This window comes from Cydia fagiglandana, chromosome 18 (genome assembly GCF_963556715.1).
Source record: "Cydia fagiglandana chromosome 18, ilCydFagi1.1, whole genome shotgun sequence".
Taxonomy (NCBI): domain Eukaryota; kingdom Metazoa; phylum Arthropoda; class Insecta; order Lepidoptera; family Tortricidae; genus Cydia; species Cydia fagiglandana.
The window spans coordinates 5,602,899-5,628,267 of NC_085949.1; the positions used below are offsets into that span (position 1 = coordinate 5,602,899).

At 37.0% G+C, this 25,369-nt stretch overlaps 1 protein-coding gene and 1 long non-coding RNA gene across 3 annotated transcripts; one reads left to right on the plus strand and one right to left on the minus strand.

Moving 5' to 3' along the window:
* Window positions 1-122: 122 nt before the first annotated feature.
* Window positions 123-9,301, minus strand: LOC134673333 (uncharacterized). The gene is made up of 2 exons (XR_010099461.1): window positions 9,174-9,301; window positions 123-1,352 (listed from the first exon to the last, which is right to left on the minus strand). It is a non-coding gene; the product is annotated as an uncharacterized LOC134673333 (long non-coding RNA).
* On the plus strand, window positions 8,134-10,597 carry LOC134673313 (uncharacterized). Of its 2 annotated transcripts, XM_063531282.1 has the most exons (3): window positions 8,158-8,267; window positions 9,567-9,585; window positions 9,892-10,597. In XM_063531282.1, exons 1-3 carry the CDS (start codon window positions 8,205-8,207, stop codon window positions 10,485-10,487), a joined length of 678 nt encoding a protein of 225 aa, XP_063387352.1. In that variant the 5' UTR covers window positions 8,158-8,204; the 3' UTR covers window positions 10,488-10,597. The 2 variants fall into 2 exon arrangements, with proteins under 2 accessions (XP_063387351.1, XP_063387352.1); XM_063531281.1 differs by having other exon boundaries at window positions 8,134-8,267; window positions 9,567-10,597.
* The last annotated feature ends 14,772 nt before the right edge of the window (window positions 10,598-25,369 follow it).

A 25,369-nucleotide genomic window follows, 5' to 3' on the forward strand; every position in this document is an offset into this window, starting at 1 on the left:
GGATAGTGAGCTCTTGGGGCAAGTTGTGGGGCGAGCAAGGCTACTACCGTGTGTACCGCGGCGACGGCAAGTGTGGCGTCAACCAGATGGCGAGCAGCGCTGTCATCTAACCTTTTATACAATAACTCTGCGGTACTGGATAGTGAGCTCTTGGGGCAAGTTGTGGGGCGAGCAAGGCTACTACCGTGTGTACCGCGGCGACGGCACGTGTGGCGTCAACCAGATGGCGAGCAGCGCCGTCATCTAACCTTTTATACATTAACTCTGCGGTACTGGATAGTGAGCTCTTGGGGCACGTCGTGGGGCGAGCAAGGCTACTACCGTGTGTACCACGGCGACGGCACGTCAACCAATCAGATGTGTCACCCAGATGGCTATTAATAACTTTACAGCGACAAATTGTAGTAGTGCCACTGAAACGTCATATTTTCATAGCAATCTGACGTTTTTGGTGGCACTACCACTTTCTATCGCCTGCCGAGTGGGTGCAGAGTAATACAAGTCTGAATCTAGGTACGTAAAATTACCGTCCCTGATAATAATAGTACTTCATTTGTTTTGGCCGCGGTGCGCTAATTATTGTCTTCGAATTTTGAATATACTTGTGGTATCGTACCCCTGGTTATATTCAGGAGCTCTCTGTTATAAATACTTAGGGTCGGGTGGACCAAACCGTCTGTCACCGTTAAAGCATTCGCTAAATATTGTATGGGAAGTTTCATAGATCTCTGCTGCGTGACGTTGATCAGTCTGCTAACTGTGGTTGGTGCAACTGGCCCTTATAAATCTCAACATGACGTACAGATGTAGTGCATTTAATTATTTTTCATCGTATTTTCACGAAAACGTACGAAAACTTCTTGCTATTTCAGTCAGTCTCGATACAAAAAGTACTGACGTTGACTGAAGTAGCATGACTAATGCGAACGTTTCCGAGAAAATACGACGGAAAACAATTATGCACTTCTGTAGGTACCTATAATTGTAATTATTTCATCTCATGTTTTTAGGAACATTTAAATAATGTTGCAATAATATATTTCATTTTACAAAGAAGTAGACGTAGTACGACATTCTCATTAGGATAAGATTATAACTAATCTTGATAAGCGTGATGTATTTAATATTAAAATAGTTTCTGTTTCTACATCCCAATCCCAAGTACTAAAATATCGTTTACAATGTATATAGCGTATTGCTATACCTATCTATTTTTTTAGGATTAGAAGAAAGGTAAACAATCTTGACGTGTCTTTTTATTGAAAATAACTTTTGAAAAATAAGTCACGACAATCGAATTTAAGCTGTTGTGAGATATACTAACATTGAATAATTTTAACGGTTTAGACTCACTTTTTATTAGTCACTCGCGCGACATGTTTCGGAGAGCCTAGGTCTCCTTTCTCAAGCACTAACAGTCGTGAACGCTGCTCGCACTGTTAGTGCTTGAGAAAGGAGACCTAGGCTCTCCGAAACATGTCGCGCGAGTGACTAAAAACAAGTGAGTCTAAACCGTAAAATTATTCAAAGTCAGGACAAATATACAACAATTATAAACGAAATACGAATAAAAAGACAAGTCAAGATTGTTTACCTACCTTTTTTCGAATGTTAAAAAAAACGTATAGTACAGTTGACGGCTATTTTTACCATTTTGCATGCTAATTCATTGCAATTAGACAAAAAAGGTATGTAAAAACATTTGCTGTCTAGCTTCGATTGCTAATCGAACATGTGCCTTAAGTACGTTACAATCGTAGGAGTAAAGAAAAATTGGGGGCCTATCCAAGTGACAATTGTTTATATAAGATGCCTATCGCAACTTAATGTATGGAAATAATTTTTACTGGCGTTTTAATTGGCGTTTATCGATATACGTTTGTCACTCAGGCCACTGAATCACACTGACTTTGACTAATGATTGACCTTTTTTATATAAAATCCAAACATACTCAGAGTGTCATAAATATTCGCTTATTTGTTATCGTTAAAACACAAATGTGTACCTTAGGGCTCACACACCCCCCACATCTAGCGTCTTTCGAGCGTCGGCGTCTGTCGGCGTCTGGTCAGCGCTATGGAAAATGACGTCGCTGCGCAGTTGCGTCGACGCTGCGTCGACGTTGCGTCGAGCAGCGGCCATAGAGTTGTAGACGCCGACGTTCGAAAGACGCTAGATGTTGGGGGGCCCTTAATTTAAGTTTGTAACCAACAGGCATAATATATAAAATCGTCGGGTGACAAGCAAAAGTCACTAACTAACATCATTAAAATTATTGGACAATAAACCGTGTTACGAATGCAATAAATTGCATTGATACTTTAATTTTTTGATAGCACTTAGTGAGTTTTGCTTGTCACCCGACGAAATAGTCAAAGAGGTCCAAAAGTAAATAAGACTTAAAAATACATTGTATTTTGTTTAATTAAGAAGTTGGCGATTTAAAGGACGCTTAGAACGAGGAATTTCGTACAGTCAGCTGCAGAGAAAAGGTCTCTTCTAGTAAACCTTCGAGTAGATGAGAGGAAAACTCCAGTCAGGTCAGATAGTAGAGATAGGGACAGGCGGGTCACCGTACGAAATTCCTCTTGATAAGCGTTGTTTTTTTAGTGTTCCGTACAAAACTTTGTTTACGGAACACTTATGGGATCACTTCGGTCTTGCAAATCAGTTATTTTTAATAAATGTCAACCCAGTCTTCTGAAACAAACATCTGTAGAGATGTAGTGCATAATTATTCTCCTTCGTATTTTTACGGAAATGTACCTACGATCGTTTCTTGCTATTTCAGTCAGTTTCGGTACCTACAAAAAATACTGCTGAAGTTGACTGAAGTAGCATGACAAATACGAACGTTTCCGACAAAATACGATGGAAAACAATTATGCACTACACCCGTATCTTTCATTCAGATTCAGATTATTTATTGGTAAAACAGATACAATGTTATTACACGTCATACATTTAGGCAGGTACATAATTTACATATTGGATTAGGCAGCAGGTACTGCAGGTACTGTTTTTGTGCAGTAGGTACTGTTTTTTTATGATTCTTCCTCCTTATGACTATGTTATTATGCTCTCTTATGAATTTGAATCTTTGCTAGTCCAAAAATTGATTTTATATTCATTGTCCTCCTATATTACTCATGTAACCGTAACTTCTTGTATATACATACCCTAATTAACGTAATTATTTAAACAAGAAATGAATACTTTACTTATGATTATGAATGACTGTAATTAACTTATTACATTTAAGAGCAATCTGGTCACTTATGTGGATATTTTATACAAAGTGACCCGTTATTATTTCTCTTGGGTGTATAACTGTTTATCGTGTTAAGCATAATATAATATTAAGTTATTTAAGTAAAAAGTTTTGTATACTGGTAATTATGAATCTCGTAATATACGCATTTTAAATAAATACTGACTTGTTTTTATTTTCCTAACGTTCTTCTAAAATAAATCCTTTTATTTTTCTAACTGTTCTTCAAAATTTATGTAGTTGCTTAAAGTTAAAGCACGGGTTTCGATTATTCTGGAGCGGGGGTAGCATGGTATATACTCCGCCTGGTACTCTCTTCCCGTCTTTTCTAGGTCACCTGACTGACACAAGCCTACGTCATCATGCGACAGCGCTATATGATAATATGCGATAGCGCTATATATAGCGGCCATGTTATTGTGACGTAGGCTTGTGTCACTCTGGAAAGAGAAGACCATGTTTTATTAGACTATTGGGGGGTAGCGGCTAGCGAGGGGTGTGCGCTGTGCCACAGAATAAATAATAGTACGTACAGAAAGGAAACTTCCTACAAAACCCAAGTTTGACAACTGTTCAGGGTCGAGTCATGCTGTTCCTTATTAATATATGGCACTATCCCTTTCGGCTATTTAGGGCTGTCAAAATTCAAGCCATTATCTGTGGTCGTGCACGCAAAGAGACGTCAAGTTCTGTCAACCCTAATAATTGCTTGGAGCAATTTTGAGCCGAACGGAGCCGAGTTTGCCCGAAGTCAGGAGTTTCGCACCCCTTAAACCGTGTAGGGCTTCCCAATCCCTCGAAACTCGTGCAGACTGTAGAACACTATATTTCAAAATCAAAAGTGACGAATAGGAAAATACAAAACACGATGAAACCCCAACGCAATAAACAAAGTCGTAAAACTTAAAGGAATTGAATGGTGTCACTAAATAACTTGTCAAGCATGTGGCACATAAAAGAAGTAGCTACATCTACCTACTTAGCGAATTAGTCATGAAAATGTTTAGCATTTAGTAGAACTGTGTTTTTAAACGACGTTTCGAGACTCGGGGCGATTCGGGAAATGAATTAGAGATTCACTAGATATGAAATAGCACAGAATAAATAATAGTACTAGGTACAGAAGACTCACTCTCTAACAAAACTCGTTTGTCACGATCAGCACAGATATGGCCGCTAGGTGCGACAGCGCCACGCGCGGATTATGGCAAACACCAAAATTGGGGTCGAACGGATGTACTTTTAGCAAAGCGACGAAATCGCGGAGTGAGCCACGCCTGGAATAGTAAAGATATGTGACGTTCCACGGGTAAAGGTACCTTATGGCGGCTGGCGCTTACGCTATTATTAACGCCGCTCCAATATTCAGCCGAGGCAATGGTACCTTTTGCCGTGGAACGTCACATATCCGTACTATTTCATATCTACTGAATCTCTAATTCATTGCCCAAATCGCGCCGTCTGTAACTCCAGAACTTGCACTATTTTACAGAATCTCCAGATATACCTACTGTTTCGCTGTATAGTATAATACCGTATGTAATCAAAAATATGTGTCTAATTGACATACGCGATTGTTAACTGTCTTTTGTTTCCAGCAGTCAACTTTTATCAATTTGTGTCGTCAATATTAGTATAACAAATTATGACCATAATATTGACACAGGCCATTTAAACTATGTCGGGGTGTTAACCGATATGTTACTTAACTTTGTTTTTATATGTATCTCAGGGCATTGACTTACGGTTTTAATTTTTAACAAGCAGAAACGTCTGCGAACGATGCTATTAAGCTTAGAATAAATTTAAAAGTGGAAAAATTACTGTCTTGGGTAACCAGAGGCCGTGAGTTCAAGTCTCACCCAAGACAGTAATGTTTCCACTTTTAAATTGATTGACTTACGGTATTTATTGTTAAAAAAAGTATTTAGGTGCAATAATTATGACCATGTTATGACCTTGCTTGTAACATGTTAATCGATTAGATTTGCACTAAGTAAAGTAATCTTAGCAATTAGGTATACAATGTAGGTAAGAAATTAATTATATACCTAATTAAATTTATGCATCGTAAAATTAAATTGATCCGATACGGTGTGCAATTTGCTCCGAAGTCGTAATATAATATTAGTAGGTAGGTAGGTATTAAAGTTACGATTTAAGTTGTCTAGGGAAGAGGTCCTATTGTATTTTGTGATAGAACAGAAAAAATGATTTTATTGCAAAGTGCAGTTAGGTTACTTTTTGCGCTTATTGCAAGCTGCATCTAAGGTCCGTTTTTGAAAACATTCAAGTAGGTATCCATATTGTTTGTTTGCGTCAGTGTTAAGTTCACATACTTATCTATATACATTATCACAATTAAGTATCACCAGTAACGTAATTTACTTAGCGGCTCTTGCACCATCCCACTAACCCGGGTTAACCGGTTAAACCTGGAGTTACCAGAACAATTTGACACTGAGTTAACGGTTTAACCGCTTAACCCCGGGTTAGTGGGAGGATGGTGCAAGTGGCGCTTAGATATTTAATGACCGGGTATTTGTACAGGCAGATCAAATATAGTTAGAAAAAATATTTATGATAAACACGCAAAAAATACCCTTATCAGGATTCGAACCCTGGTCCTCCTGCTCCGTAAGGCAGGGTCACTACCAACTAGGACAACTAGGCAAAGAGGTCGTAACAAAATAAAATATACAGGCTGCTTCCTGTAACAGGAGCAATAAATTAAACTAAAGGCTGTACTCCTCAAACTGACCAACATTTGTTCAGCAACTTTTAACAATCATGAATCCTTTAGACTTCCTCCTTTTCATACAAAATAAATATTGCCTTCAATGTACGCTGACATCAGTGTGTTTGACGTTGCTTGTCACGATGTAAACATGACAAAATTTGCAATACATTGCGTCTTAGAATAAACTTTAAAGTGTAATAAAAATCAAACCATGAGTTATTTTCAAAAGTTACTGAACAAATGTTGGTCAGTTTGAGGCGTACAGCCTACAGTTTAATTTATTGCTCCTGTTACAGAAAACACACTGGATAAATAGGTAGGTAGGTAGAAGATGCATAATTGATTGTACATGTATTTACAATGTACCTATGGGAGTTTAAAATGTTCAGTTGCCAACCAACACTTAGTCAACACATAATCGAACCTGATTTAACTAATATAATAACCGATTGCATTGTTTAAAATGTACCTATACATATATATTACCTCCTATTGTGGGCTGTAAATGTCCGGTAACTATCGAAGAAATAAAAAACCAATTGTGACGTTCCACGGCAAAAGGTACCTTACACTGAGAGAAAAATGATCACCAGGAATTAAAAAAACAGTTCTGTACTGGGGGAAAAATGAAGTTTTAGTAATAATTATGGACGTTTCACTATTTCTGTAAAGTTTATTTATTTCTACAAACAGCTCAATAATCCCAAATATAATTTCAACAAACAGATAATAGAAATTGCAAGAACTAATAGAAATTGCAAAAGTCAATTTGTTCCTATTAGTTAACTCTCCTTATCCCCGGATTAAGTTTATTTTTGTAATTCTAAGTGTATTTTTGTTGTATTTTCTCTCAGTGTATGGCGGCTGGCGCTTACGTCGCATAACGCCGTAATAATATTGGAGCGGCGTTAATAATAGCGTAAGCGCCAACCGCCATAAGGTACCTTTACCCGTAGGACGTCACAATTAAGCACAGTAAATTTATATACTGAAATGACTGCAACTGTCTGCCCAGGCTCTCCGTAGATAACCTTACGTACGTACCTTATACTGTAAACTTGTCTAGTTTGCAACTTTGCATGCACTGCTATAATGCATAGTTTGCAATGTTTGCATACATTTGCAAGACAGGCACAACCTCTCATACCCCTCAGTTAGTAGCGATACCTCTTTAACGGTAATGAGCGGCATTACAATTTTTTACATTTTTTTAGTGTCTTGCTGACTACTGCAAATACATATCTCTGTTGTACCTACATAAAATTTATTCTACAAACCGGAAAAAAATAAAAATCATAAACTATACGTAGGTATAGGCATAAGAATAAATTACAATTCATAGTTAGGTATAGAAATACAAATTTAAACAGCCCTTCTATTCCGATTGCTTACAGGAGCCTAGCTTCTCACGAAATGCTAAGTAAGTACGTTAGAGATTGATTCAATCTAATGTTGTGTATGGTTTTGATACGATTTTGACGATCAACTTGGTGATTGTCGCGCATCGTATCAAAAAAAATATCAAAACCGTAACAAGTTGTTGAGCCAGGATCAGGCTCACAGTTATTAGGCGTCGAGACGAGACCCTTTGTCCGTGGACTCTGGCGCTCTGAGTGTCTTCAAAGACCTGTCGAAGAGACTCAGTGACCGAAGAGCTGGCAGCTTCCTCGCTCAAATTATCAATCCAGTGAGGAAATGCTGCTAGCGTTTTCGGTACTACGCCGCAGCGGCCATTAATAGTTTTATGTTAGGGTTATTTCGTGGTTATTTCAGATTCAGTTTGTTTCAGTTCTATGATTATTATTTTTAATTAAAATGTTATCGAAGGAACGAGTGAAGTTCCTCGAAAGTTCTGCGAAGTCTAGTTTTGCGAAGTTTCTTAGATTCAAAATACACACTCTCGCTATAATAGTCATTATAGTCAACCCTAGTTTTTAGCAAACTGCGAGTTTTCAGTTCGGGGCGTGCTACTATTAGTTTAATATACTCTAGTTTTGTAAGCAAATTACAACGTAGGTAAACAATAATAAGTACCTAATAATATTTTCATAGTATCAAGCGCTACGCTGGTTTTCCAAGAACTTGTTTCTATCGCTCGGTTAATGGGACTGCTTGGTTTGGTATATATAAGCGGGCTGCCGTTATTTACTATAGTTGTTAGCAAATCAGTGCGAAGTTGGTATTGTTTCATAATGACTACGCTGTACTTTGTATTGTTTCTGGCTGCGTTAGCGAGCGCGACTGCGCATCCTAATGTGAGTACCTATGAATATTTTAATTATAATGTACCTATTATATATTTTGTTTATAATTATTATAGTATATCTAGAACCATATGTATAAATGTATATTTCCTATAGTTAATAAGATAATAATATAGGAGAACATAACAAATAAAAAGTTAAAGACACTTAAATAATTATATTAAATATTAAAACCGTATTACCTGAATAAGAATGAAAAAAAACTATGCTTTAATTTGTAATTTGAATGAAATTAACACTGATGGTAGATAATAAATTATACATTAAACCATTTTCCGCCAATACAATAACACTATTTAATTTTAGTTTATAATTGTTTTTATTTTGTTTATTATTACATGTATTTCTTGTTTGAATAAACCTTATTTAGAAGTGAATAACACTATCCATTTCCCGGACGATTTATAGTTTTTCATCATTCGTTCCAAAAGTTCTATCTATTCCTTAAAATTAGAATTTTTAATTTTATATGTAGAGTGCAAATTAATGCCAATTGAACTTTAAGAGTTGTTTCTCTACATCGGCTGATAGAATTGGCTAGTACTTAAGCCAATAATATAATAATTTTATAAGGTAAACGTACTGGTGCTCGACGCGGTCCCAGTACATGTCATAGTACGTGTATCTTACCACATATATTTAAAAACATTAAATTTAATTTCCATAAATATGTAGGTATGTTTTCCAACTAGAGTTAGACCTAGAAAAGTTTGCTGCGATTTTGATAGCCCACGCAGTGAAATAGAAATATTTATTTGCTTAAACATGTTTACCATAACAAGTGCAAGTGGTATGGTATGGTAGTGATGCAAGTGTTATTTTAAACGTCAAACTTCTATGAAATTATGATGTATAAATAACACTTGGGCTTTGAAAAATTTTACGGTTTAGACTCACTTGTTTTTAGTCACTCGCGCGACATGTTTCGGAGAGCCTAGGTCTCCTTTCTCAAGCACTAACAGTGCGAGCAGCGTTCACGACGGCCGTGTATCGCGTACTGCAGCTCGCCGCGTCGCACGCTGCGCGCGCGCGCCGAGGAAACAGTTTAAATTCGATTACTGCGTGGGCTATCAAAATCGCTGCAAACTTTTCTCGGTCTAACTCTAGTATCATTCCTGTGTGGGAGGTAAATATTTTTGTGAATTTTGTCTCGTTCAGCACTCGGCCGGTAAACAAAACCTGTCGTATGCAAAGATTTGGTCCGCTTTTAGAATAAATGAGGAATATACTTACAGAAAATTTGATCAAATGTTCTTATTAAGTAAATAACCATTTCTTCTTATATTTCAGGTGGAAAGTAAAGTGAAGCGACAGGTGCTTGGTGGTGAATCATTGCAAGACCCAAATGACCCGAAATATAAGAAATTGGCGGAAGAATCTTTTCAAAAGTACCGTGTGACTAACCCAGGCGGCCAAATAGATGTCAAAGACATCAAAATAACCAAAGTGACCCAACAAGTTGTTGCTGGCTTCAAGACGCGTATTGATTTCACTGTAACCCCTACCAATGGAGACGTTATAACGTGTCATTCCGAGATTTTAGAACAGGATTGGCTAAACAAGAAAGAAATTGACGTAAATTGCAATGTTAATCAACAGAAAAGTACAGTGAAGAGACAAGTGCCTGGCGGTGCAGCAGTTCAAGACCCTAATGACCCAAAATACAAAGCATTGGCGCAAGAATCGTTTGAAAAGTACCGCACAACTAACCCTGGCGGGCAAATAACTCTCAAAGAACTCAAAGTAACCAAAGTGACGACACAGGTAGTTGCTGGGAGTATGACTCGTCTCGACTTCACTGTAACCCCTACCAATGGTGAGGATATTACATGCCATTCCGAGGTTTGGGAACAGTCGTGGCTTAATAAGAAGGAAATTAAAGTAGACTGTAATTTAAACAAATCGCAAAGTAAAGTGAAGAGACAAATTTCTGGCGGAGAAATAGAGCAAGACCCAAATACCGAAGAGTCCAAAAAATTGGCACAAGAATCGCTTGAGAAGTTTAGCGCGACCAATCCTGGGGGACCAATTAAAGCTAAGAAAATCAAAGTAACAAAAGTAACATCCCAGGTTGTATCCGGTGTGATTACTCGTCTTACATTCACCGTGGAGCCTGAGAATGGTGAAGAGTTTACATGCCATTCTGAGGTTTGGGAGCAGGACTGGCGGAAGAAAAAGGACATTACTGTAACTTGTGCTTTGAAACGCTAGAAGAATTATGAAATGCGAAACATGTTTTCATGTTTTTATTGCGGACCTTACTTTTTGTATTTTTCTGCATTGTGAACCATTAAGTAAATAGTAAAACATGTTATTGTGTATCATTTTACTTACTAGACTACCGTTAGGATAAAATAATAATCTTTGATATATTTAGACATGACATGGCCATATATATGCTCAACTCAAGGAAAATGATGCAGACATTTGCGCAAATACAGCAGCTAATTTACGTATTTTGCACACGCATTAGAAATAAAGTTGACAATACAATTTGGTAACATTAATGGTAACTGGTGCGAGCGCTGGTGGCCTAGCGGTAAGAGCGTGCGACTTGCAATCCGGAGGTCGCGGGTTCAAACCCCGGCTCGTACCAATGAGTTTTTCGGAACTTATGTACGAAATATCATTTGATATTTACCAGTCGCTTTTCGGTGAAGGAAAACATCGTGAGGAAACCTGCATACATCTGCGAAGAAATTCAAAGGTGTATGTGAAGTCCCCAATCCGCATTGGGCTAGCGTGGGGACTATAGCCCAAGCCCTCTCGCGCTCGAGAGGAGGCCTGTGCCCAGCAGTGGGACGTATATAGGCTGAGATGATGAATGGTAACTTGCTGCAAACAAATAAGTAAATGTTTTCCTGTAAAGGAAATACGAATATACCTAGGTATTTAATATGCTGAATGGATGTATTGTTATAGGTAAGGTAAAGGTAGCAAGTACTCGACGTGAACGACATGGGTCATTCATTGATTGTGAGATCGTGAGAACGATAAATCGTTCGTGTTAAGTTTCTGGCCGCGTAGCCAAGATACCAATCGCTTACGCTCCGTAGCGATCGAAACGCAACTTTCACTGTCGCGCTAATATGGAAGAGTGATAGAGAGACATAATGCTTATCGTTGTCGAAGCGATAGCGATTGTAACCTTGGCTATCGGCGGGTTAAGAAATGATTTCGTTCATTGAAAAACAAACTTTTGTGCGAGTGCAGTGAGGTGATGTCAGGAACATTAAATAACGACCATATTGTGTTGAATAGGTAAAATGTTAATTAAGGTGTATTCGGGTAATACCGAATGTCGGATAATTCCGAAATTCAGATGAAAATCACCCTTAATTCCATCATAATAAAAGTCTCTTTTCGGAATTATCCGACAGTTTTCGACATTCGGAATTACCCGAGTAAACCTTAGTTACATATAATTCTCTTATCTGTTCGTGTAGTCTCCCGGCTTTTTCTCTGTCTGTCAACATGACAGCTATTAGTGTTATAGTTCGTAGTTTTGTAACAGAGCCCGGCGGCTAATCCTATTGTCTATTGTTAAGTAAAACCGCACGTGCTACTTACCTGCAAAAAAGGGTCATACTTATTCTATTTGGCACCGGAGCGCGGGCTAGTCCAACGCTCAAAACCAGTGTACGTGCGCTCTCCAATAACGCGCCTTTGTTAGGTCAGTAAATGAATGCTCAAAAAACGTTGTAGAGGGAAATGCTAGGAACACAATTTTTGACTACGTAACTTTGTTTAGACTAGTTAGGAGGTGAACATATCAAAAGTCCCCGGCTGTAGCCCCGGTGCTGCGGGGTCGAGGGGGGTAAGAAGGTCGAATTTTTCGGTTTTTCATTGGTATCTTGGAAACTTTGCATCTTAGCGACATGACTACTAAGACAAACCGAAAGCTCATAAAATTAGTTACAAGTTTTATCTAGTCAAGTTTTTCGATATCTTGAATAGTTTTTGAGATACCCGCTCTTGAAAGTTTATTTAGGGATTTTAATTTTATCTTGATATCTACATCAGTGATGCTGTTAGGCCATGTTTGGTATCATTTTCGTATAAATTGGGGGTGCTGAATTCATTTATGGTATCACATTGACACTATTCCGAAGTAAAACCAAAATTAAAAAAAATATACTTTTAAAAATCCCTCTTCACGCTTCAACCGCTGAACCAATTTCGTTGAAATTTTGTATAGAAATAGTTTCAGTCTCGACACAGGACATAGGATGGTTTTTATAACCAAAAGCATCTTTTGAGGATGTGAAAAGTGGGGTGGAAGTTTGTATGAGGAGTCAATAACCGCTGAACCGGTTTAGGTGAAATTTAGGATGGTATACATCTGTGATTTAGATGAAAATGATACCTAAGATGACTTCAAACTTTACCTTAAGCAGTATTTACCTCAGGAATTCAGTTTCGTCGACGAAGTTGAATTCCCCCCATACTCCATTTCACAAGTTTAAAGGATGATTATTGAGATAAAAAGTATCTTATGTCCTGTCTTGGGACTCGAAATATCTGTATACCAAATTACAATGAAATTGGTTGAGTGGTTTAAGCGTGAAGATGAATTTAAAAAAAAAGGTATTTGTTTAAAGTTTATATGTTTTTTCTAAGGAATGGTGTCAATGTGATACCAAAAATGAATTCAGCACCCTCGATTTATACGAAAATGATACCAAACACGGCCTAGCAGCTTTACTAATGTAGATATCAAGATAAAATTGAAAGCCTTAAATAAAATTTCAAGAGCGGATATCTCAAAAACTATTCAAGATATCGAAAAACTTGACTGAATAAAACTTGTAACAAATTTTATCAGCTTTTGGTTTGTCTCAGTAGTCATGTCGCTAAGACGCAAAGTTTCCAAGATATTAGTGAAAAACCGAAAAATGACACCTTCTTTCCCCCCTCTCCCCCCCAGCACCGGGGCTACGGCCGGGGACTTTTGATATGTTCACCTCCTAACTAGTCCAAACAAAGTTACGGAGTCAAAAATTGTGTTCCTAGCATTTCCCTCTATAACTTCTTATTTCTTGGCCTATGTTACGCATCTCGATGACACATTTTAGACTGATTCTGTAGTGTTCGACTCGCCGGCACTCAGTAACCGAAGTACGCAAGTTTTTATGCAGGTGGTTGTGGCACGTGGCACGAGCGGTTTTACTTAACAATAGACAATAGGATTAGCTCGGGCTCTGTTACAAAACTACGAACTATACCTCGGTTATAGTATAAGGGTGGCTTCCCACGAATGTAGGTGGTCGCCAAACTTTCCTACCCGCATCTCTTACGTAATCAATGACGGCCAGACTGACCCCTAGACGTTTGCCGCTGGGCAATAATATTTGTAGAGCAATAAAGTAAAGTAAACTTGCATACCTACCTAAATGGCCAGCTGATCATATATTATTTAAACTGTTTTACATAAATGCGCAATTTGCGTCACAAAGGTTCTGTAAAATTCCGACTGTAGGTAGTATTTTTACGGTTCCGTAGCAAAAATGGCAAAAATGGAATCCTTATAGTTTCGTTATGTGTGGCTATCTGTCACAGCTATTGTACTTGAAATCTACTCCCTACTAATATTATGTGCATGTCACAGAATAAATAATAGTACTAGGTACAGAAGACTCATGCACTCTCTAGCAAAACGCGTCTGTCACGATCAGCACAGATATGGCCGCTAGGTGGCGACAGCAACACGCGCGGCTTATATAGATACCAGATACAAATTTAGAATTTCCTGACAAAATTACAAAATTTCTGTATTCCGAATATTTTTCCTGACATTCATATTTTTGACGACGACGACGGGGTGAGGGGGACGCAGTCCTAAAAGTGCAATTGTATATTAATACATTCGATTCGAGTAAAGATTTGTTAATTCATAATTACAAAGTTATTGATAAGTTGAGTGGATCTCATTTATATTTTTTTTACAATGTTTTTGGAGTAATTTAAGTAAATAAATGGTACTTTATAAAAAAGTCTATCAACTCAAAAAAATCCTGACATTTTCGTGTTCCGTCCCCATTCCTGACAAAAGGCCAAAATTCCTGACATGTCAGGAAAATTCTTGTCATCTGGTAACCTAGCTAAGGTAAGCTAGGCTTATAGTAAACCCCAAAATTGGGGTCGAACGGATGGAGTTTTAGCTACCTGTAGCAAAGCGACGAAATCGCGGAGTGAGCCACGCCTGGTGATGTTCTTAATAAAACGGTACCACTATGTTGCTTACTATTAAGATGAACAGAGATGTGACTTATTTGAAATACTTGTATTTAAAATGCAAATACAAAATGCAAAATACCTATTTTGTATTTTGTATTTAAATACCTTTTGAAGAAAACTATTTTGTATTTTATTTGAAATAGTTTTTGGGACCTATTTTCTATTTTCAAAATACGAAATACTTTATAGTAGGTAGGTAATGTACCTACTCGTAGGTAGGAGTTACAATCTCTTCTGATGTTACAATCCTGGCAACTCTCTCATTCTTTTAACATATATGGAACTGTTGAATCTGTTTAGTAACGTCGCACATGACCACAAGCGCAACGAGTGGTTAAAAAAGTGGAATCTTGAGTGTTGCGAGGGTTTCAAGGCACGAGAGGAGAACAAACTTTTCTGCCCTGGTGAAACACAAACGAGACGTTTTCATCACACTAACGAGAGGCATTATACTTGCTGTAAAACATTACAAATTAATGCTTTAAAAGTTGGCCGTTAAAAACCATCATCCATACCTTCATCCTACCGGTTAATATGAGCAAACCACTAGAAATTTGCACTTTAGATAGAGGATTGATTTCAAAGAATAAAGAGAATCTTTTCAACTCGGAAATTCCGAGTAATACATTTTAATTCAGAGTATTCAGACTAGGTATTCACTACTCAGAGTACCTTTTATCGCAAAGTATTTGTATTTTTAAAAAGTATTTTGAAAATACCTATTTCGTATTTTGTATTTAAATACAAATTCAAAAACTATTTTGTATTTTGCATTTGAAATAGTATTATCAAGGAAGTATTTGTATTTTGTATTTAAATACTTTTTATAGAGTATTTTTCACATCTCTGAAGATGAAATCTTTATACAAGTAACCTGTCAGAGCGTCGTAATGGTAAACCACAGTAGTAAACGACCATGATATAATTGAGGATGTCACTTATAAATACGAAAGTAACTCCTGTTTGCCTGTCGACATTGTTTTACAACGAAATCTCTTTTCATCTCTTTCCCACGAATACTGTCAGTGTGATAAAAAAAAAAAAAAAACCCCGCGGGGGCAGCTTGTGGCGAGCTGACGGTGAGTGGCGACACCGCGGACCCCTATCCCAGAGGGCCCTGTCATCTGGCCCTCGCCTCTGTGCTTGCCTTGATTGGCCGGCCAGAGTGGAGTCGCAAGAGCGGGACCTATGCTCCAGGTTGGAAGTGTAAAATTTCATAACGCCGGCGGCCTGCTGAACGGATCACCGGGATCTGGCTACCGCAGACTCACCTCTCGACAACCTTACAGCCGCTCCGAAGTGTTGCTCTATTGTCGCACTGTGCGTGCGGCCGTTGTAGGGCCTACTAAATGAGTAGGCGAGTCACCACCTGTCTTACACAATTTTGAGACTGATTGTCACGGCAGGTGTCCGCTAGTCTCCCCCATAGCCCATTATCCAGTCCATCCAACTTTCAAATCTATAGCCCAAGACCTTAGTTCCCATCGCAGCACAAAAGTGCTGCACTGCAATAGTCTTTGCACCTGGCGGGGACCATCTCCGGATGTATCACATTGTGCGTTCGGGGATGGTATCCGCCACGTGTATTCCTTGCTTTTAGATTAAAGTGTCTTAAAGGGCCTCTGCGCTGTTGGCTTCGGCCCCACGTACGCCTCCCAAAGGTCCGGGACCCCATGGTCCCGAGATATGGAAAAGACATACAAATAATAATAATAAAAAAAGAGTTTATTTTCAGACAACAAGGTCCATCTAGTATTGTTAGTACGTAACTACTTAAAATAACAAATATAAACTAAAATTACAACTTAAAATTAAAAACTAAAATTATTAATACTAAACTAATAGGTACTAATAGGTAAAATGGGTTAGTATTACTTAATTTAATAACAAAAAATCTAAAACTAAAAGCCCTGCATGACAGCCGTGGCGAGCGGTTCACCGAGGCGCACGCATAACGGAGCATGCAGCTCGTTAAACCTGCCGAGCACGGCGCTGTCCTGCCTCCCGGCCACGACCTGTCTGTAGGAGACTGTTGGGGCTTCCCCTAACTCGTCTAATGAGTGACGCGACTTTGTTGCACATGAGCGCATAGAAGTCATCAATATGCGCGTCGGCAAACATGCTTACGCTATGCTAATAAAGAGAACAAAATTTAAATTACGAGTCGTTACGGATCCCAGGATTAATTAGTGTTACTTTCTACTTACACTATTTGTACAATTGTGAATAGGGCGGGACCGTAAACTAGTACAAAACAGCCGTCTACGATCAATATCTTCCATTGTCGTTTGAAAGTCGTCCGAAACAATTAAATAATGTCTCCGCTATTATTTGTGCTATTTGCAACTTTGCTTGCAAGAGTTGCCTATACTTCGGTAAGTAGAAATAAAAAGAAATAGGTAGGTATATACTATAAAGACTCCATCTATTAACTAACTTACTATTATTAATAAGCTTGCTATCATTTAGGAGCTTTGTGTTGAATATTATGTACAGTCACCAGCAATAGTATGTTACTCTTTGAAGGCCGCAAAAATATGTGACACGCTCTTATGGCTCTACAAATAAGATCGTGTCAGATATTTTTGCGGCCTTTGTCGTGTTACATATTATTGCAGGTGACTGTAATATCTGGGAGACCGAGCTTTGCTCGAAAAACATAAAAACTCAAAAATTCGCGTTTTCCCAGAGATAAGACCTAGCTAGATCGATTTATCGCCCCCGAAAACCCCGATATTGCAAATTTAATCGAAATCGTTAGAGCCGTTTCCGAGATCCCCGAAATATACAAATAAATAAATAAACAAGAATTACTCGTTTAAAGGTATTAGATTTAAAAACGGAGAAAATACTTAGCAATCTCTATAAAACTGTTATAAAAAATGTGAAACTCAATAGTTGACCAAGTAACAAAGACTTTGAAGTTTTACACTTTGAGCTATTTTTTTTTCAATATTAGTACGAGGTGTTAACCCTTATATCTTGGCAAGGCTCAAAATATCTTAAATTTAATTTCTTTTTAAATTTTCGTCACTTATTGAGCATAATAGAGTATTAAAAAATAAGAGAAAAAAATCCAAGATTTTCCAGTTTCGGAAAATCATATGTATCATATTTGATACAATGCCAATCCCTCGACAAATTATACTTCGTTTTTTTTAGCATTAGAAATTAGGTAAACAATCTTGATGTGTCTTTTAATTGAAAAACACATTTTAAAAATAAGTTACGGCAAATATGTAACAATTATGAATCTAATACGATCATTTATATTCTTCTGCTTTCATAAGTAATAGTTTTTGATTTTTAAAAAGCGTTTTTCAATTAAAAGACATGTCAAGATCGCTTATCTTCTTGCAAGTTCTTTCTAATGCTAAAAAAAACGAACTATAGTTACCTACTTTTTAGAACAAAAATGTGGATTTTAATAATAATAAAACATGTAATGCAACAGAAATTATCATTTATTGCTAATTAAACGCAATCTAAAGCATCAGATGACTATTACACCTGTAAAAATACATTATATCTTCGAATACCTGATCACATGGGCGGAAAATTTTATCCCGTAAAGTTTCAAAAAAGTCGTCAGCAAAAAGTTGATAAAATATGAAAAGTTAACAAATAATTAAAAGTCAAAAATATTTTTACTGTGGGGGCATTTTTTGCCATACACATATTATTTTCCCGTGCTACGGGCTACGGCGTAGCAATAATGCTACAGCGTACGAATATACAGTTAAATAAAATCTAGTACTTTTAAAAAATCAAAGTTCAATAACTAAATAATACGAAAACTAATATTAAATACCTGAAAACATGTTTTGTAACCCCACAAATTTAAAAAAATTGAAAAAACATGTAAAATTATTTTGACGACAACTTGGCAATGTACAGCTTGGCAAAAAAGAGTAGGAATTAAAAAGTGGCAACACAGGTAGTATCGTCCCGTTTTCTCATATTGATTGGTTAGAAAGGGACGACACTACAGTGTTGCCACTTTTTAATTTCTACTCTTTTTTGTCAAGCTGTATTAAATGTAATACATAACAGTTTCATGTAAGGTTCTGTGTATTAAATGTTTTTAAATTCGTACGCATTGTAAATATTTATGCACTAACAATATGTACATTTCTGAGTTCTTGGCAATGTATCAAATATAATACATAACAGTTTCATGTAAGGTTCTGTGTATTAAATGTTTTTAAATTACGCATTGTAAATATTTATGCACTAACAGATAGTAAATGCATCAAAATGTAGGTTATGGAAAAATATATACTAATCTAAGAAATAAATGCAAAACTTCCAGTGCGAACCGAAATCTGTTGTTTCCGTGGCGCCATGTTGATTATTACTAATTAATTTACAATGACACTTGTGTCCATTATTTTTTTCTGTAAGAAAGGAGGGTCGCTCGACATATTGATGGCAGAATTATTTTGTTAGGTAATAAAGTGAACCTGCTAGATTTTTTTAAGTTCCATGTATCACGGGTGTTACAATGCCAAGATAAGGGTTAAACGATAAATTTGCAGAAACTTCGTTGTTAAACCAATAACAATAATTTATCCTTGTATTTCAGGAGCGAAGTAGAGTGAAGCGACAAGTGCCTGGCGGTGTAACATTGCAAGACACTAATGACCTAACTTACAAACAACTGGCGGAAGAATCGTTCGATAAGTACCTCACAACAATCCCAGGCGGCCAAGTAGACGTCGAGGAACTCATAGTAACCAGAGTTACCACACAAGTTGTTGCTGGTTTAAAGACAGATATTCAGTTCACTGTATTCACTGTCTGTTGTGAAATTATTAAGTGTCATTCTGTGATTTTAGAACAGGCGTGGCTAAACAAGAAAGATATTAACGTAGATTGCAATTAGGCATATTAATCAACCGAACATTGATGGTGGTCTAGAGGAAAACGATCCTAATGATGAACAACAAACTTGTAATTTGAATGACCGAGTCCATTTTATACCGGCTAGAAAAAGAATTAAAAATGCGAATCATGGTTTCATGATTTTAATCCAGAACATACTTTTTATATTTATACTCCTAATTTTATTATGTTATGAACCACCAAATAAATGGTAAAAAAACATGTTGTGTATTTTTTTTCCTAGTCTACTTACTTATTCCACCGTGATACAGTTTAATACTAGTACGGGGAAAAATGTAGCTTACTTCATTCATAAAAATTATAAAATGTTGTGGGTAAGTATATTATTTTTATGTAATCTTTAATAATCAGTGCAGTTAACTGACCAATTGTAGACCTTATTTTAACGACAGGGATTGGGATTGGTCACTGAACTTGCGGTAACTACGTCGTTATTTTATTTTGCGGCTAATAGACCGGGAGATAGTGACACATTTTACTGGGTCATTTGTACCAGTATGGCGGTTCGTCAGGGGTCTAAGCACGTAATGAAGGAAAGAAAAATGATGGTCATAGCGCTGGTACCGGCGGCCCAATCGCGTGTGCGTTAGTCGAACGTGTCGGATAAAATACGAGTGTCGAACGATTTGTTCCACAAAAATCCTCGTATTTTCCGATAGTCCATAAAAAAGAAGTAGGCGGTAGCGTAATGCCATACTTCTCCGGTGTGACTTACAGCCCGCCATACTGAGGCGAACACATTAATTAAAAAAAAACAATTCAACCATTTGTGCCAAGCTAATTTTTGCACAGGTGATCATCGTTGAGCAGCCATTCATGGACATCACCATGCCATACTCTTCGGACCAAGGCCTGTTCACTTCCTAAGAAAGTTATGTCCCCAAACAATTGCGCATGTGTGCGCCTGAAGCTTCTATGTGTGCGTTGGCCTCCGAGAAAAATTTGCGAGTAATAAAAATAAAAACATTTTTCTACAGCAACATTGCTCCCAACTCTGATTTAAATTATCACGAATTTTATACATTATTAATCATAAAACGGGACTTAAAACGCTTAAAACTTAATTATACGCGATTCAGTTTTAAAATTGAATATTTGCTTCCAACTGTCTTTATCAATGTTCATAAAATATATGGAGGGTAGGTACGTCTACCCACCATAATAAAAAATATATTTGTATAAAAAATATATGTGACTCTGTCCAACTGCTGTGGTTAAAGTTCATAACGAAAATTTTATTTATTAAATCTTTAAATAATAAATACAACGTAGCGGTACTACCACTTAAGACTGTAAGTCTGTACCTACATGGATTACAGCAATGCACATAGAAAATGTGCTAAATGCGGAGCAACGGCTGTTGAAGCAGCCAGAGTGAAATTCACAGTTTTAGTGGGTTCAGAAGGAACCGAGTCATAATGCATCTGGAAAGCGTATTAATTAACCGTGAAGAAATGTATGAATACAAGTTGGAAATCTGTGTAAAATGCCGTGTGTAAAGTGTAGTGTATCTGTGTGTAAAGTGTAATAGGTAGGCATGCCTAATGTTATTTGTATTACACTGGAAACTTTGTGAATGCGCTTTATTAATGTCAATTTTTTTATTAAGTTGTCAGGGTTTAATTTTCAGTGTATATTTCTATATGTAAAACATATTTTTAATAAATAAAATTATACAATGTTATAAACATAAATATGCCTTTTATTTAAATCAATTGATAATACCAAAAACAAGGGGTAATATTTGCATTTTTCATATATTTCGTGATATGAAGATAACAAATATGTTTATCAACAGAATTGCTACCTACCAATACCCGCCAGGCTAAACCGGTTGTCAACTTTAGTTCTTGGTACACAACGCGGCGCTACCAGTATAAACGTATAAACGTTTGGGGACATTTTTTTGTATGGAGTTATCGTTCTTCTCCTAGTGAGTATTATATTCTTTGCTTCGGACGGTTCCAAATGGCCGCCATACCGCCGCAAGGGAGTTAATTTTTTTTTTTGCTAAACGATTTGTACCAGTATTGCATTTAAATTATTGGAAAGTATTTGATAAAATGTGACCGTTATTATAATTGCCATACTTATAGTAGGGGGAAAAAGTGCTGCCATACTTGAAAAACTTATTTAATCGACACGTTTCAAAAATACGACTATGTATACGTAAAATAATTTTTTACAGCATGGCATCATCATATTCTGTTTGTTTGGATACAATTATACCTAAAAAAAAAATATTTTAGATTATAACTACGGGGCGGACGACTGTGAGACTTAAGCCAAGACTTAAAACAAAAAACAATTTTTTGACGATTTGTACCAGTATGGCATTTGGATTTTTGGAAATTATATGATGCAATGTGACCATTATTATATTTGCCATACTTCTAATAGGGGGAAAAGGGGCACCATACTAGAAAAAAAAAATATTGTACACATTTGCCACCTCCTACAGGTATGGCATTATGAGATTTCCATTTATGATCACACAGAAAGTCTTGAAAAAAAATTACAAGATGGTACAAATCGTTTAGCAATAAAAAAAAATTAACTCCTTTGCGGCGGTATGGCGGCCATTTGGAACCATCCGAAAAGTATGGCATGGTGATGTCCATGAATGGCTGCTCGACGATGATCACCTGTGCAAAAATTAGCTTGGTACAAATGATTTAATTGTTTTTTTTTAATTAATGTGTTCGCCTCAGTATGGCGGGCTGTAAGTCACACCGGAGAAGTATGGCATTACGGTACCGTCTACTTCTTTTTTATGGACTATCGAAAAATACGAGGATTTTTGTGGAACAAATCGTTCGACACTCGTATTTTATCCGACACGTTCGACTAACGCCCACGCGATTGGGCCGCCAGTACCAACGCTATGACCATCATTTTTATTTCGTTCATTACGTACTTAGACCCCTGACGAACCGCCATACTGGTACAAATGACCCAGTAAAATGTGTCACTATCTCCCGGTCTATAACTAAAATGTAAGCTAACATGTGTTCTTTATTACTGAATAAAAATATTTGTATTTTGTATTTGTATTTATTCCCAGTGCGGGGAAGTCCTATTAGGTTCATCTTTTTCTCCACTTGCTCAATGGTCAGTTAGTCAGAATGTTCGAGCCATCTAAGTCCAGAGAGCCTACCGCCTACATTGAAATTCGTTATCTGCCTTTCTTCTCTTGCATATTCGACCAAGTAGCGGTTAGATTATAAACGATTTTCGATGCTAGCTGACCACCTTCAGAGGGCCTAACCAAGCTGCCAGTTTTTCTTTCATATATGACATCTATTTCTAGTGTATATTTATATGTGACTATGTACTTGAAAAACAGAAATCATAATATTTGATAAAAATTATTACATATTTTATTCCCAAAAAGTTGATCAGCGAAGTGTGTACCTACTTATTGCGCATCAGCAATAAAGTTGACATAGTAGGTAACCTTAATGGCGGCTCGCGACATATTTGCACACATAATTATAAATATAATTATGTACTTACATATAATATTATGTTGAATGTATTGTTACAATAAGAAGTACTCGACGTCAGTCGAGTTATGTAGATCAGAGGGCTTACCGCGAACCACGTTCGACGCGTTGTCTCCCTGTCACACTTACGTACGAATTTACAAGTGCGACAGAGAGGCAACATGTCGAATGTGGTTCGCGGTAGGCCCCCAGATACGAAATGATTTGGGTTTATTCATTGTTACCGTAAGAACGATAAATCGTGCCCAATTTTACTATTGATGTCATACAATATTATGTGAGAACACTTAAGACTTCTTAGACCTAGTCTTAAGTAAGATGCTGCGTAGTTTTCCAAAATAATTTTTCAAGTTTGCTCACTCTATATTGGAAAATACACACTCCTCTCCCATCTCCTAGGAGCCCGGCTAGGAGTTCTGCCAAACGTAGCTGGAATTATAATTTCGTAATTTCGTGTCGTCCCCGTGTGTACAAGTATAAATTAACATCGAGTTTTGAACTCTTATAAATAATAAATATAATAATAAAAACAAAGTTCCAAATTTAAAGCGCTGAAATTGCGCTGGGTCTTAAGTAGCTAACACACTATCGCACCGCACCAAGGTCATTGTGGAACGCACCCATAAGTAAGAGGGAGAAAGAGATATCGCTTTCTCCCTTTTACTTATGGGTGCGTCCCACAATGACCTTGGTGCGGTGCGGTAGTGTGTTAGCTACTTTACGAGTTACAAGGACCATTATGAACGCCATTATCGGCCGGGTATTATCATGGCTGTATGTTATTGGCTCAAGTGACATGAATGACATGATTGGCTCAGCTCAGCTCAACTTGTTTAGTTGTTTTGACAGTGACTCAATAGCTGGCTGTGACTCAAGTATCGAGTGTTATCTAGGTTATAGTTATTCGTACATATTATTACTTGTAAGTTATTGAATGCTTGTATTGTACTTTATGAATAGTGGTTAGAGTGGCAGGCCGTGTTGTTAATGCTCTTAATAAATTAAAAAAAGTTACAACGGTGACTCACTTTAGTCTCATTAACGTAAATCGCAAAACGTTAAGTGGGTACTTTAGTAACGATTTTGTGATATTATTGCAGGATAATAGGTACAGTATAATTTAAACTATGTAGTTAATAATTGATAATTCTAATTTTTATCCGTGCTCGAATCGGAATCATGGTAAAATATTGTATATCTGTAAATGTAAACACTCAGATGTACGCCCCCTTTGTTATTGTCAATTGTTTTGATTTGAATGTAGGTATTCGATTATCAAGTGTTATTGCGAGTGGGTAAACTAATTGTCTCACCAGTCAAGCCATTTATCCACTCGTGACTCTCCGGCTAAAAATTTGAAACACATTTTTTTTATACCTATCTTGTATTTCAGGAATCTCAAACGATATGACAGATCAAAGCAATACGAACAGACCATTACCCGGGGGTCAATCAGAAAGAGACCCAAGTGACCCAAAGTACCTACAATTGGCGCAAGAGTCTTTTACCAAATATTGTGAGACAAACCCAGGCGGACCAATTGATGTTAAGGAAATCAAAGTCACTAAAGTCACTCACCAGGTAGTTGCTGGCTCCATGACAAGGATTACATTCACTGTGGAACCCACCAACGGGGAAATATTTACATGCTATGCTAAAATTTGGGAGCAGCCGTGGCTTAATAAGAAGGAAATTGAAGTGAAATGTGAACCGGACGACTAGTGATCTGGAAAGTGCAAATTGTAATATGGCCATTATACATTAAGGATTGTCTATATTTGTTTCATGTTTTTGTTCTGGAATTTATTTTTGAATTTTATATGTATTCTTAAAAATTTATTAAAAGAAAGTTACTTATAATGTAGGTAGTTTTTTTACTCCAACAAAACAATCTTAATCCTTCTTCCCCAGAATGAATCTGCATCATGTGTGTGTGTGCATTGTCTAGCTTGGATGGGTGCGGTTCACTGTATATAACAACTATGGATATATTATTGGTCGATATAACAATCAACGGATATAATTTATTAGATATATACATACGAATGACATATTTTTATCAGATATATCTCTCATACAGTATAAAAGGTGACTGCTATAATATCTTTCAACCTAATGCTAAGGTAGTATAACGCACATACTTTATAATAAGGTTCGGTATAACATTAATTAGCTATTATGTATTATAGACATATTATTTGATATTGGAGAGTCGAATATGGTATAGGTTAAAAAAATAGACACAGGAATCCCCATATCTAAAGAGGAAGGCGGCTCGGGGGGCTCGCATAACAAAGAAGAGCTTGGATATGTCTAACCTTAATATAGGCAAGAATTTGTAGATGGTATATTTCCATTTTTCCCGCCCATTTGTGGCCTCTGTCAATGCTACTATATACATGAGGTAGAGATAAACAAACTGTAAATTATTAAAGAAATCTTACT

Excerpts from the sequence above, each read along its gene's own strand:
- LOC134673313 (XM_063531281.1), top strand. The coding sequence starts at position 8,205 with ATGACTACGCTGTACTTTGTATTGTTTCTGGCTGCGTTAGCGAGCGCG. Across the intron at positions 8,268-9,566 it reads GCGCGACTGCGCATCCTAAT|GTGGAAAGTAAAGTGAAGCG; the intron begins GTGAGTACCTAT and ends CTTATATTTCAG.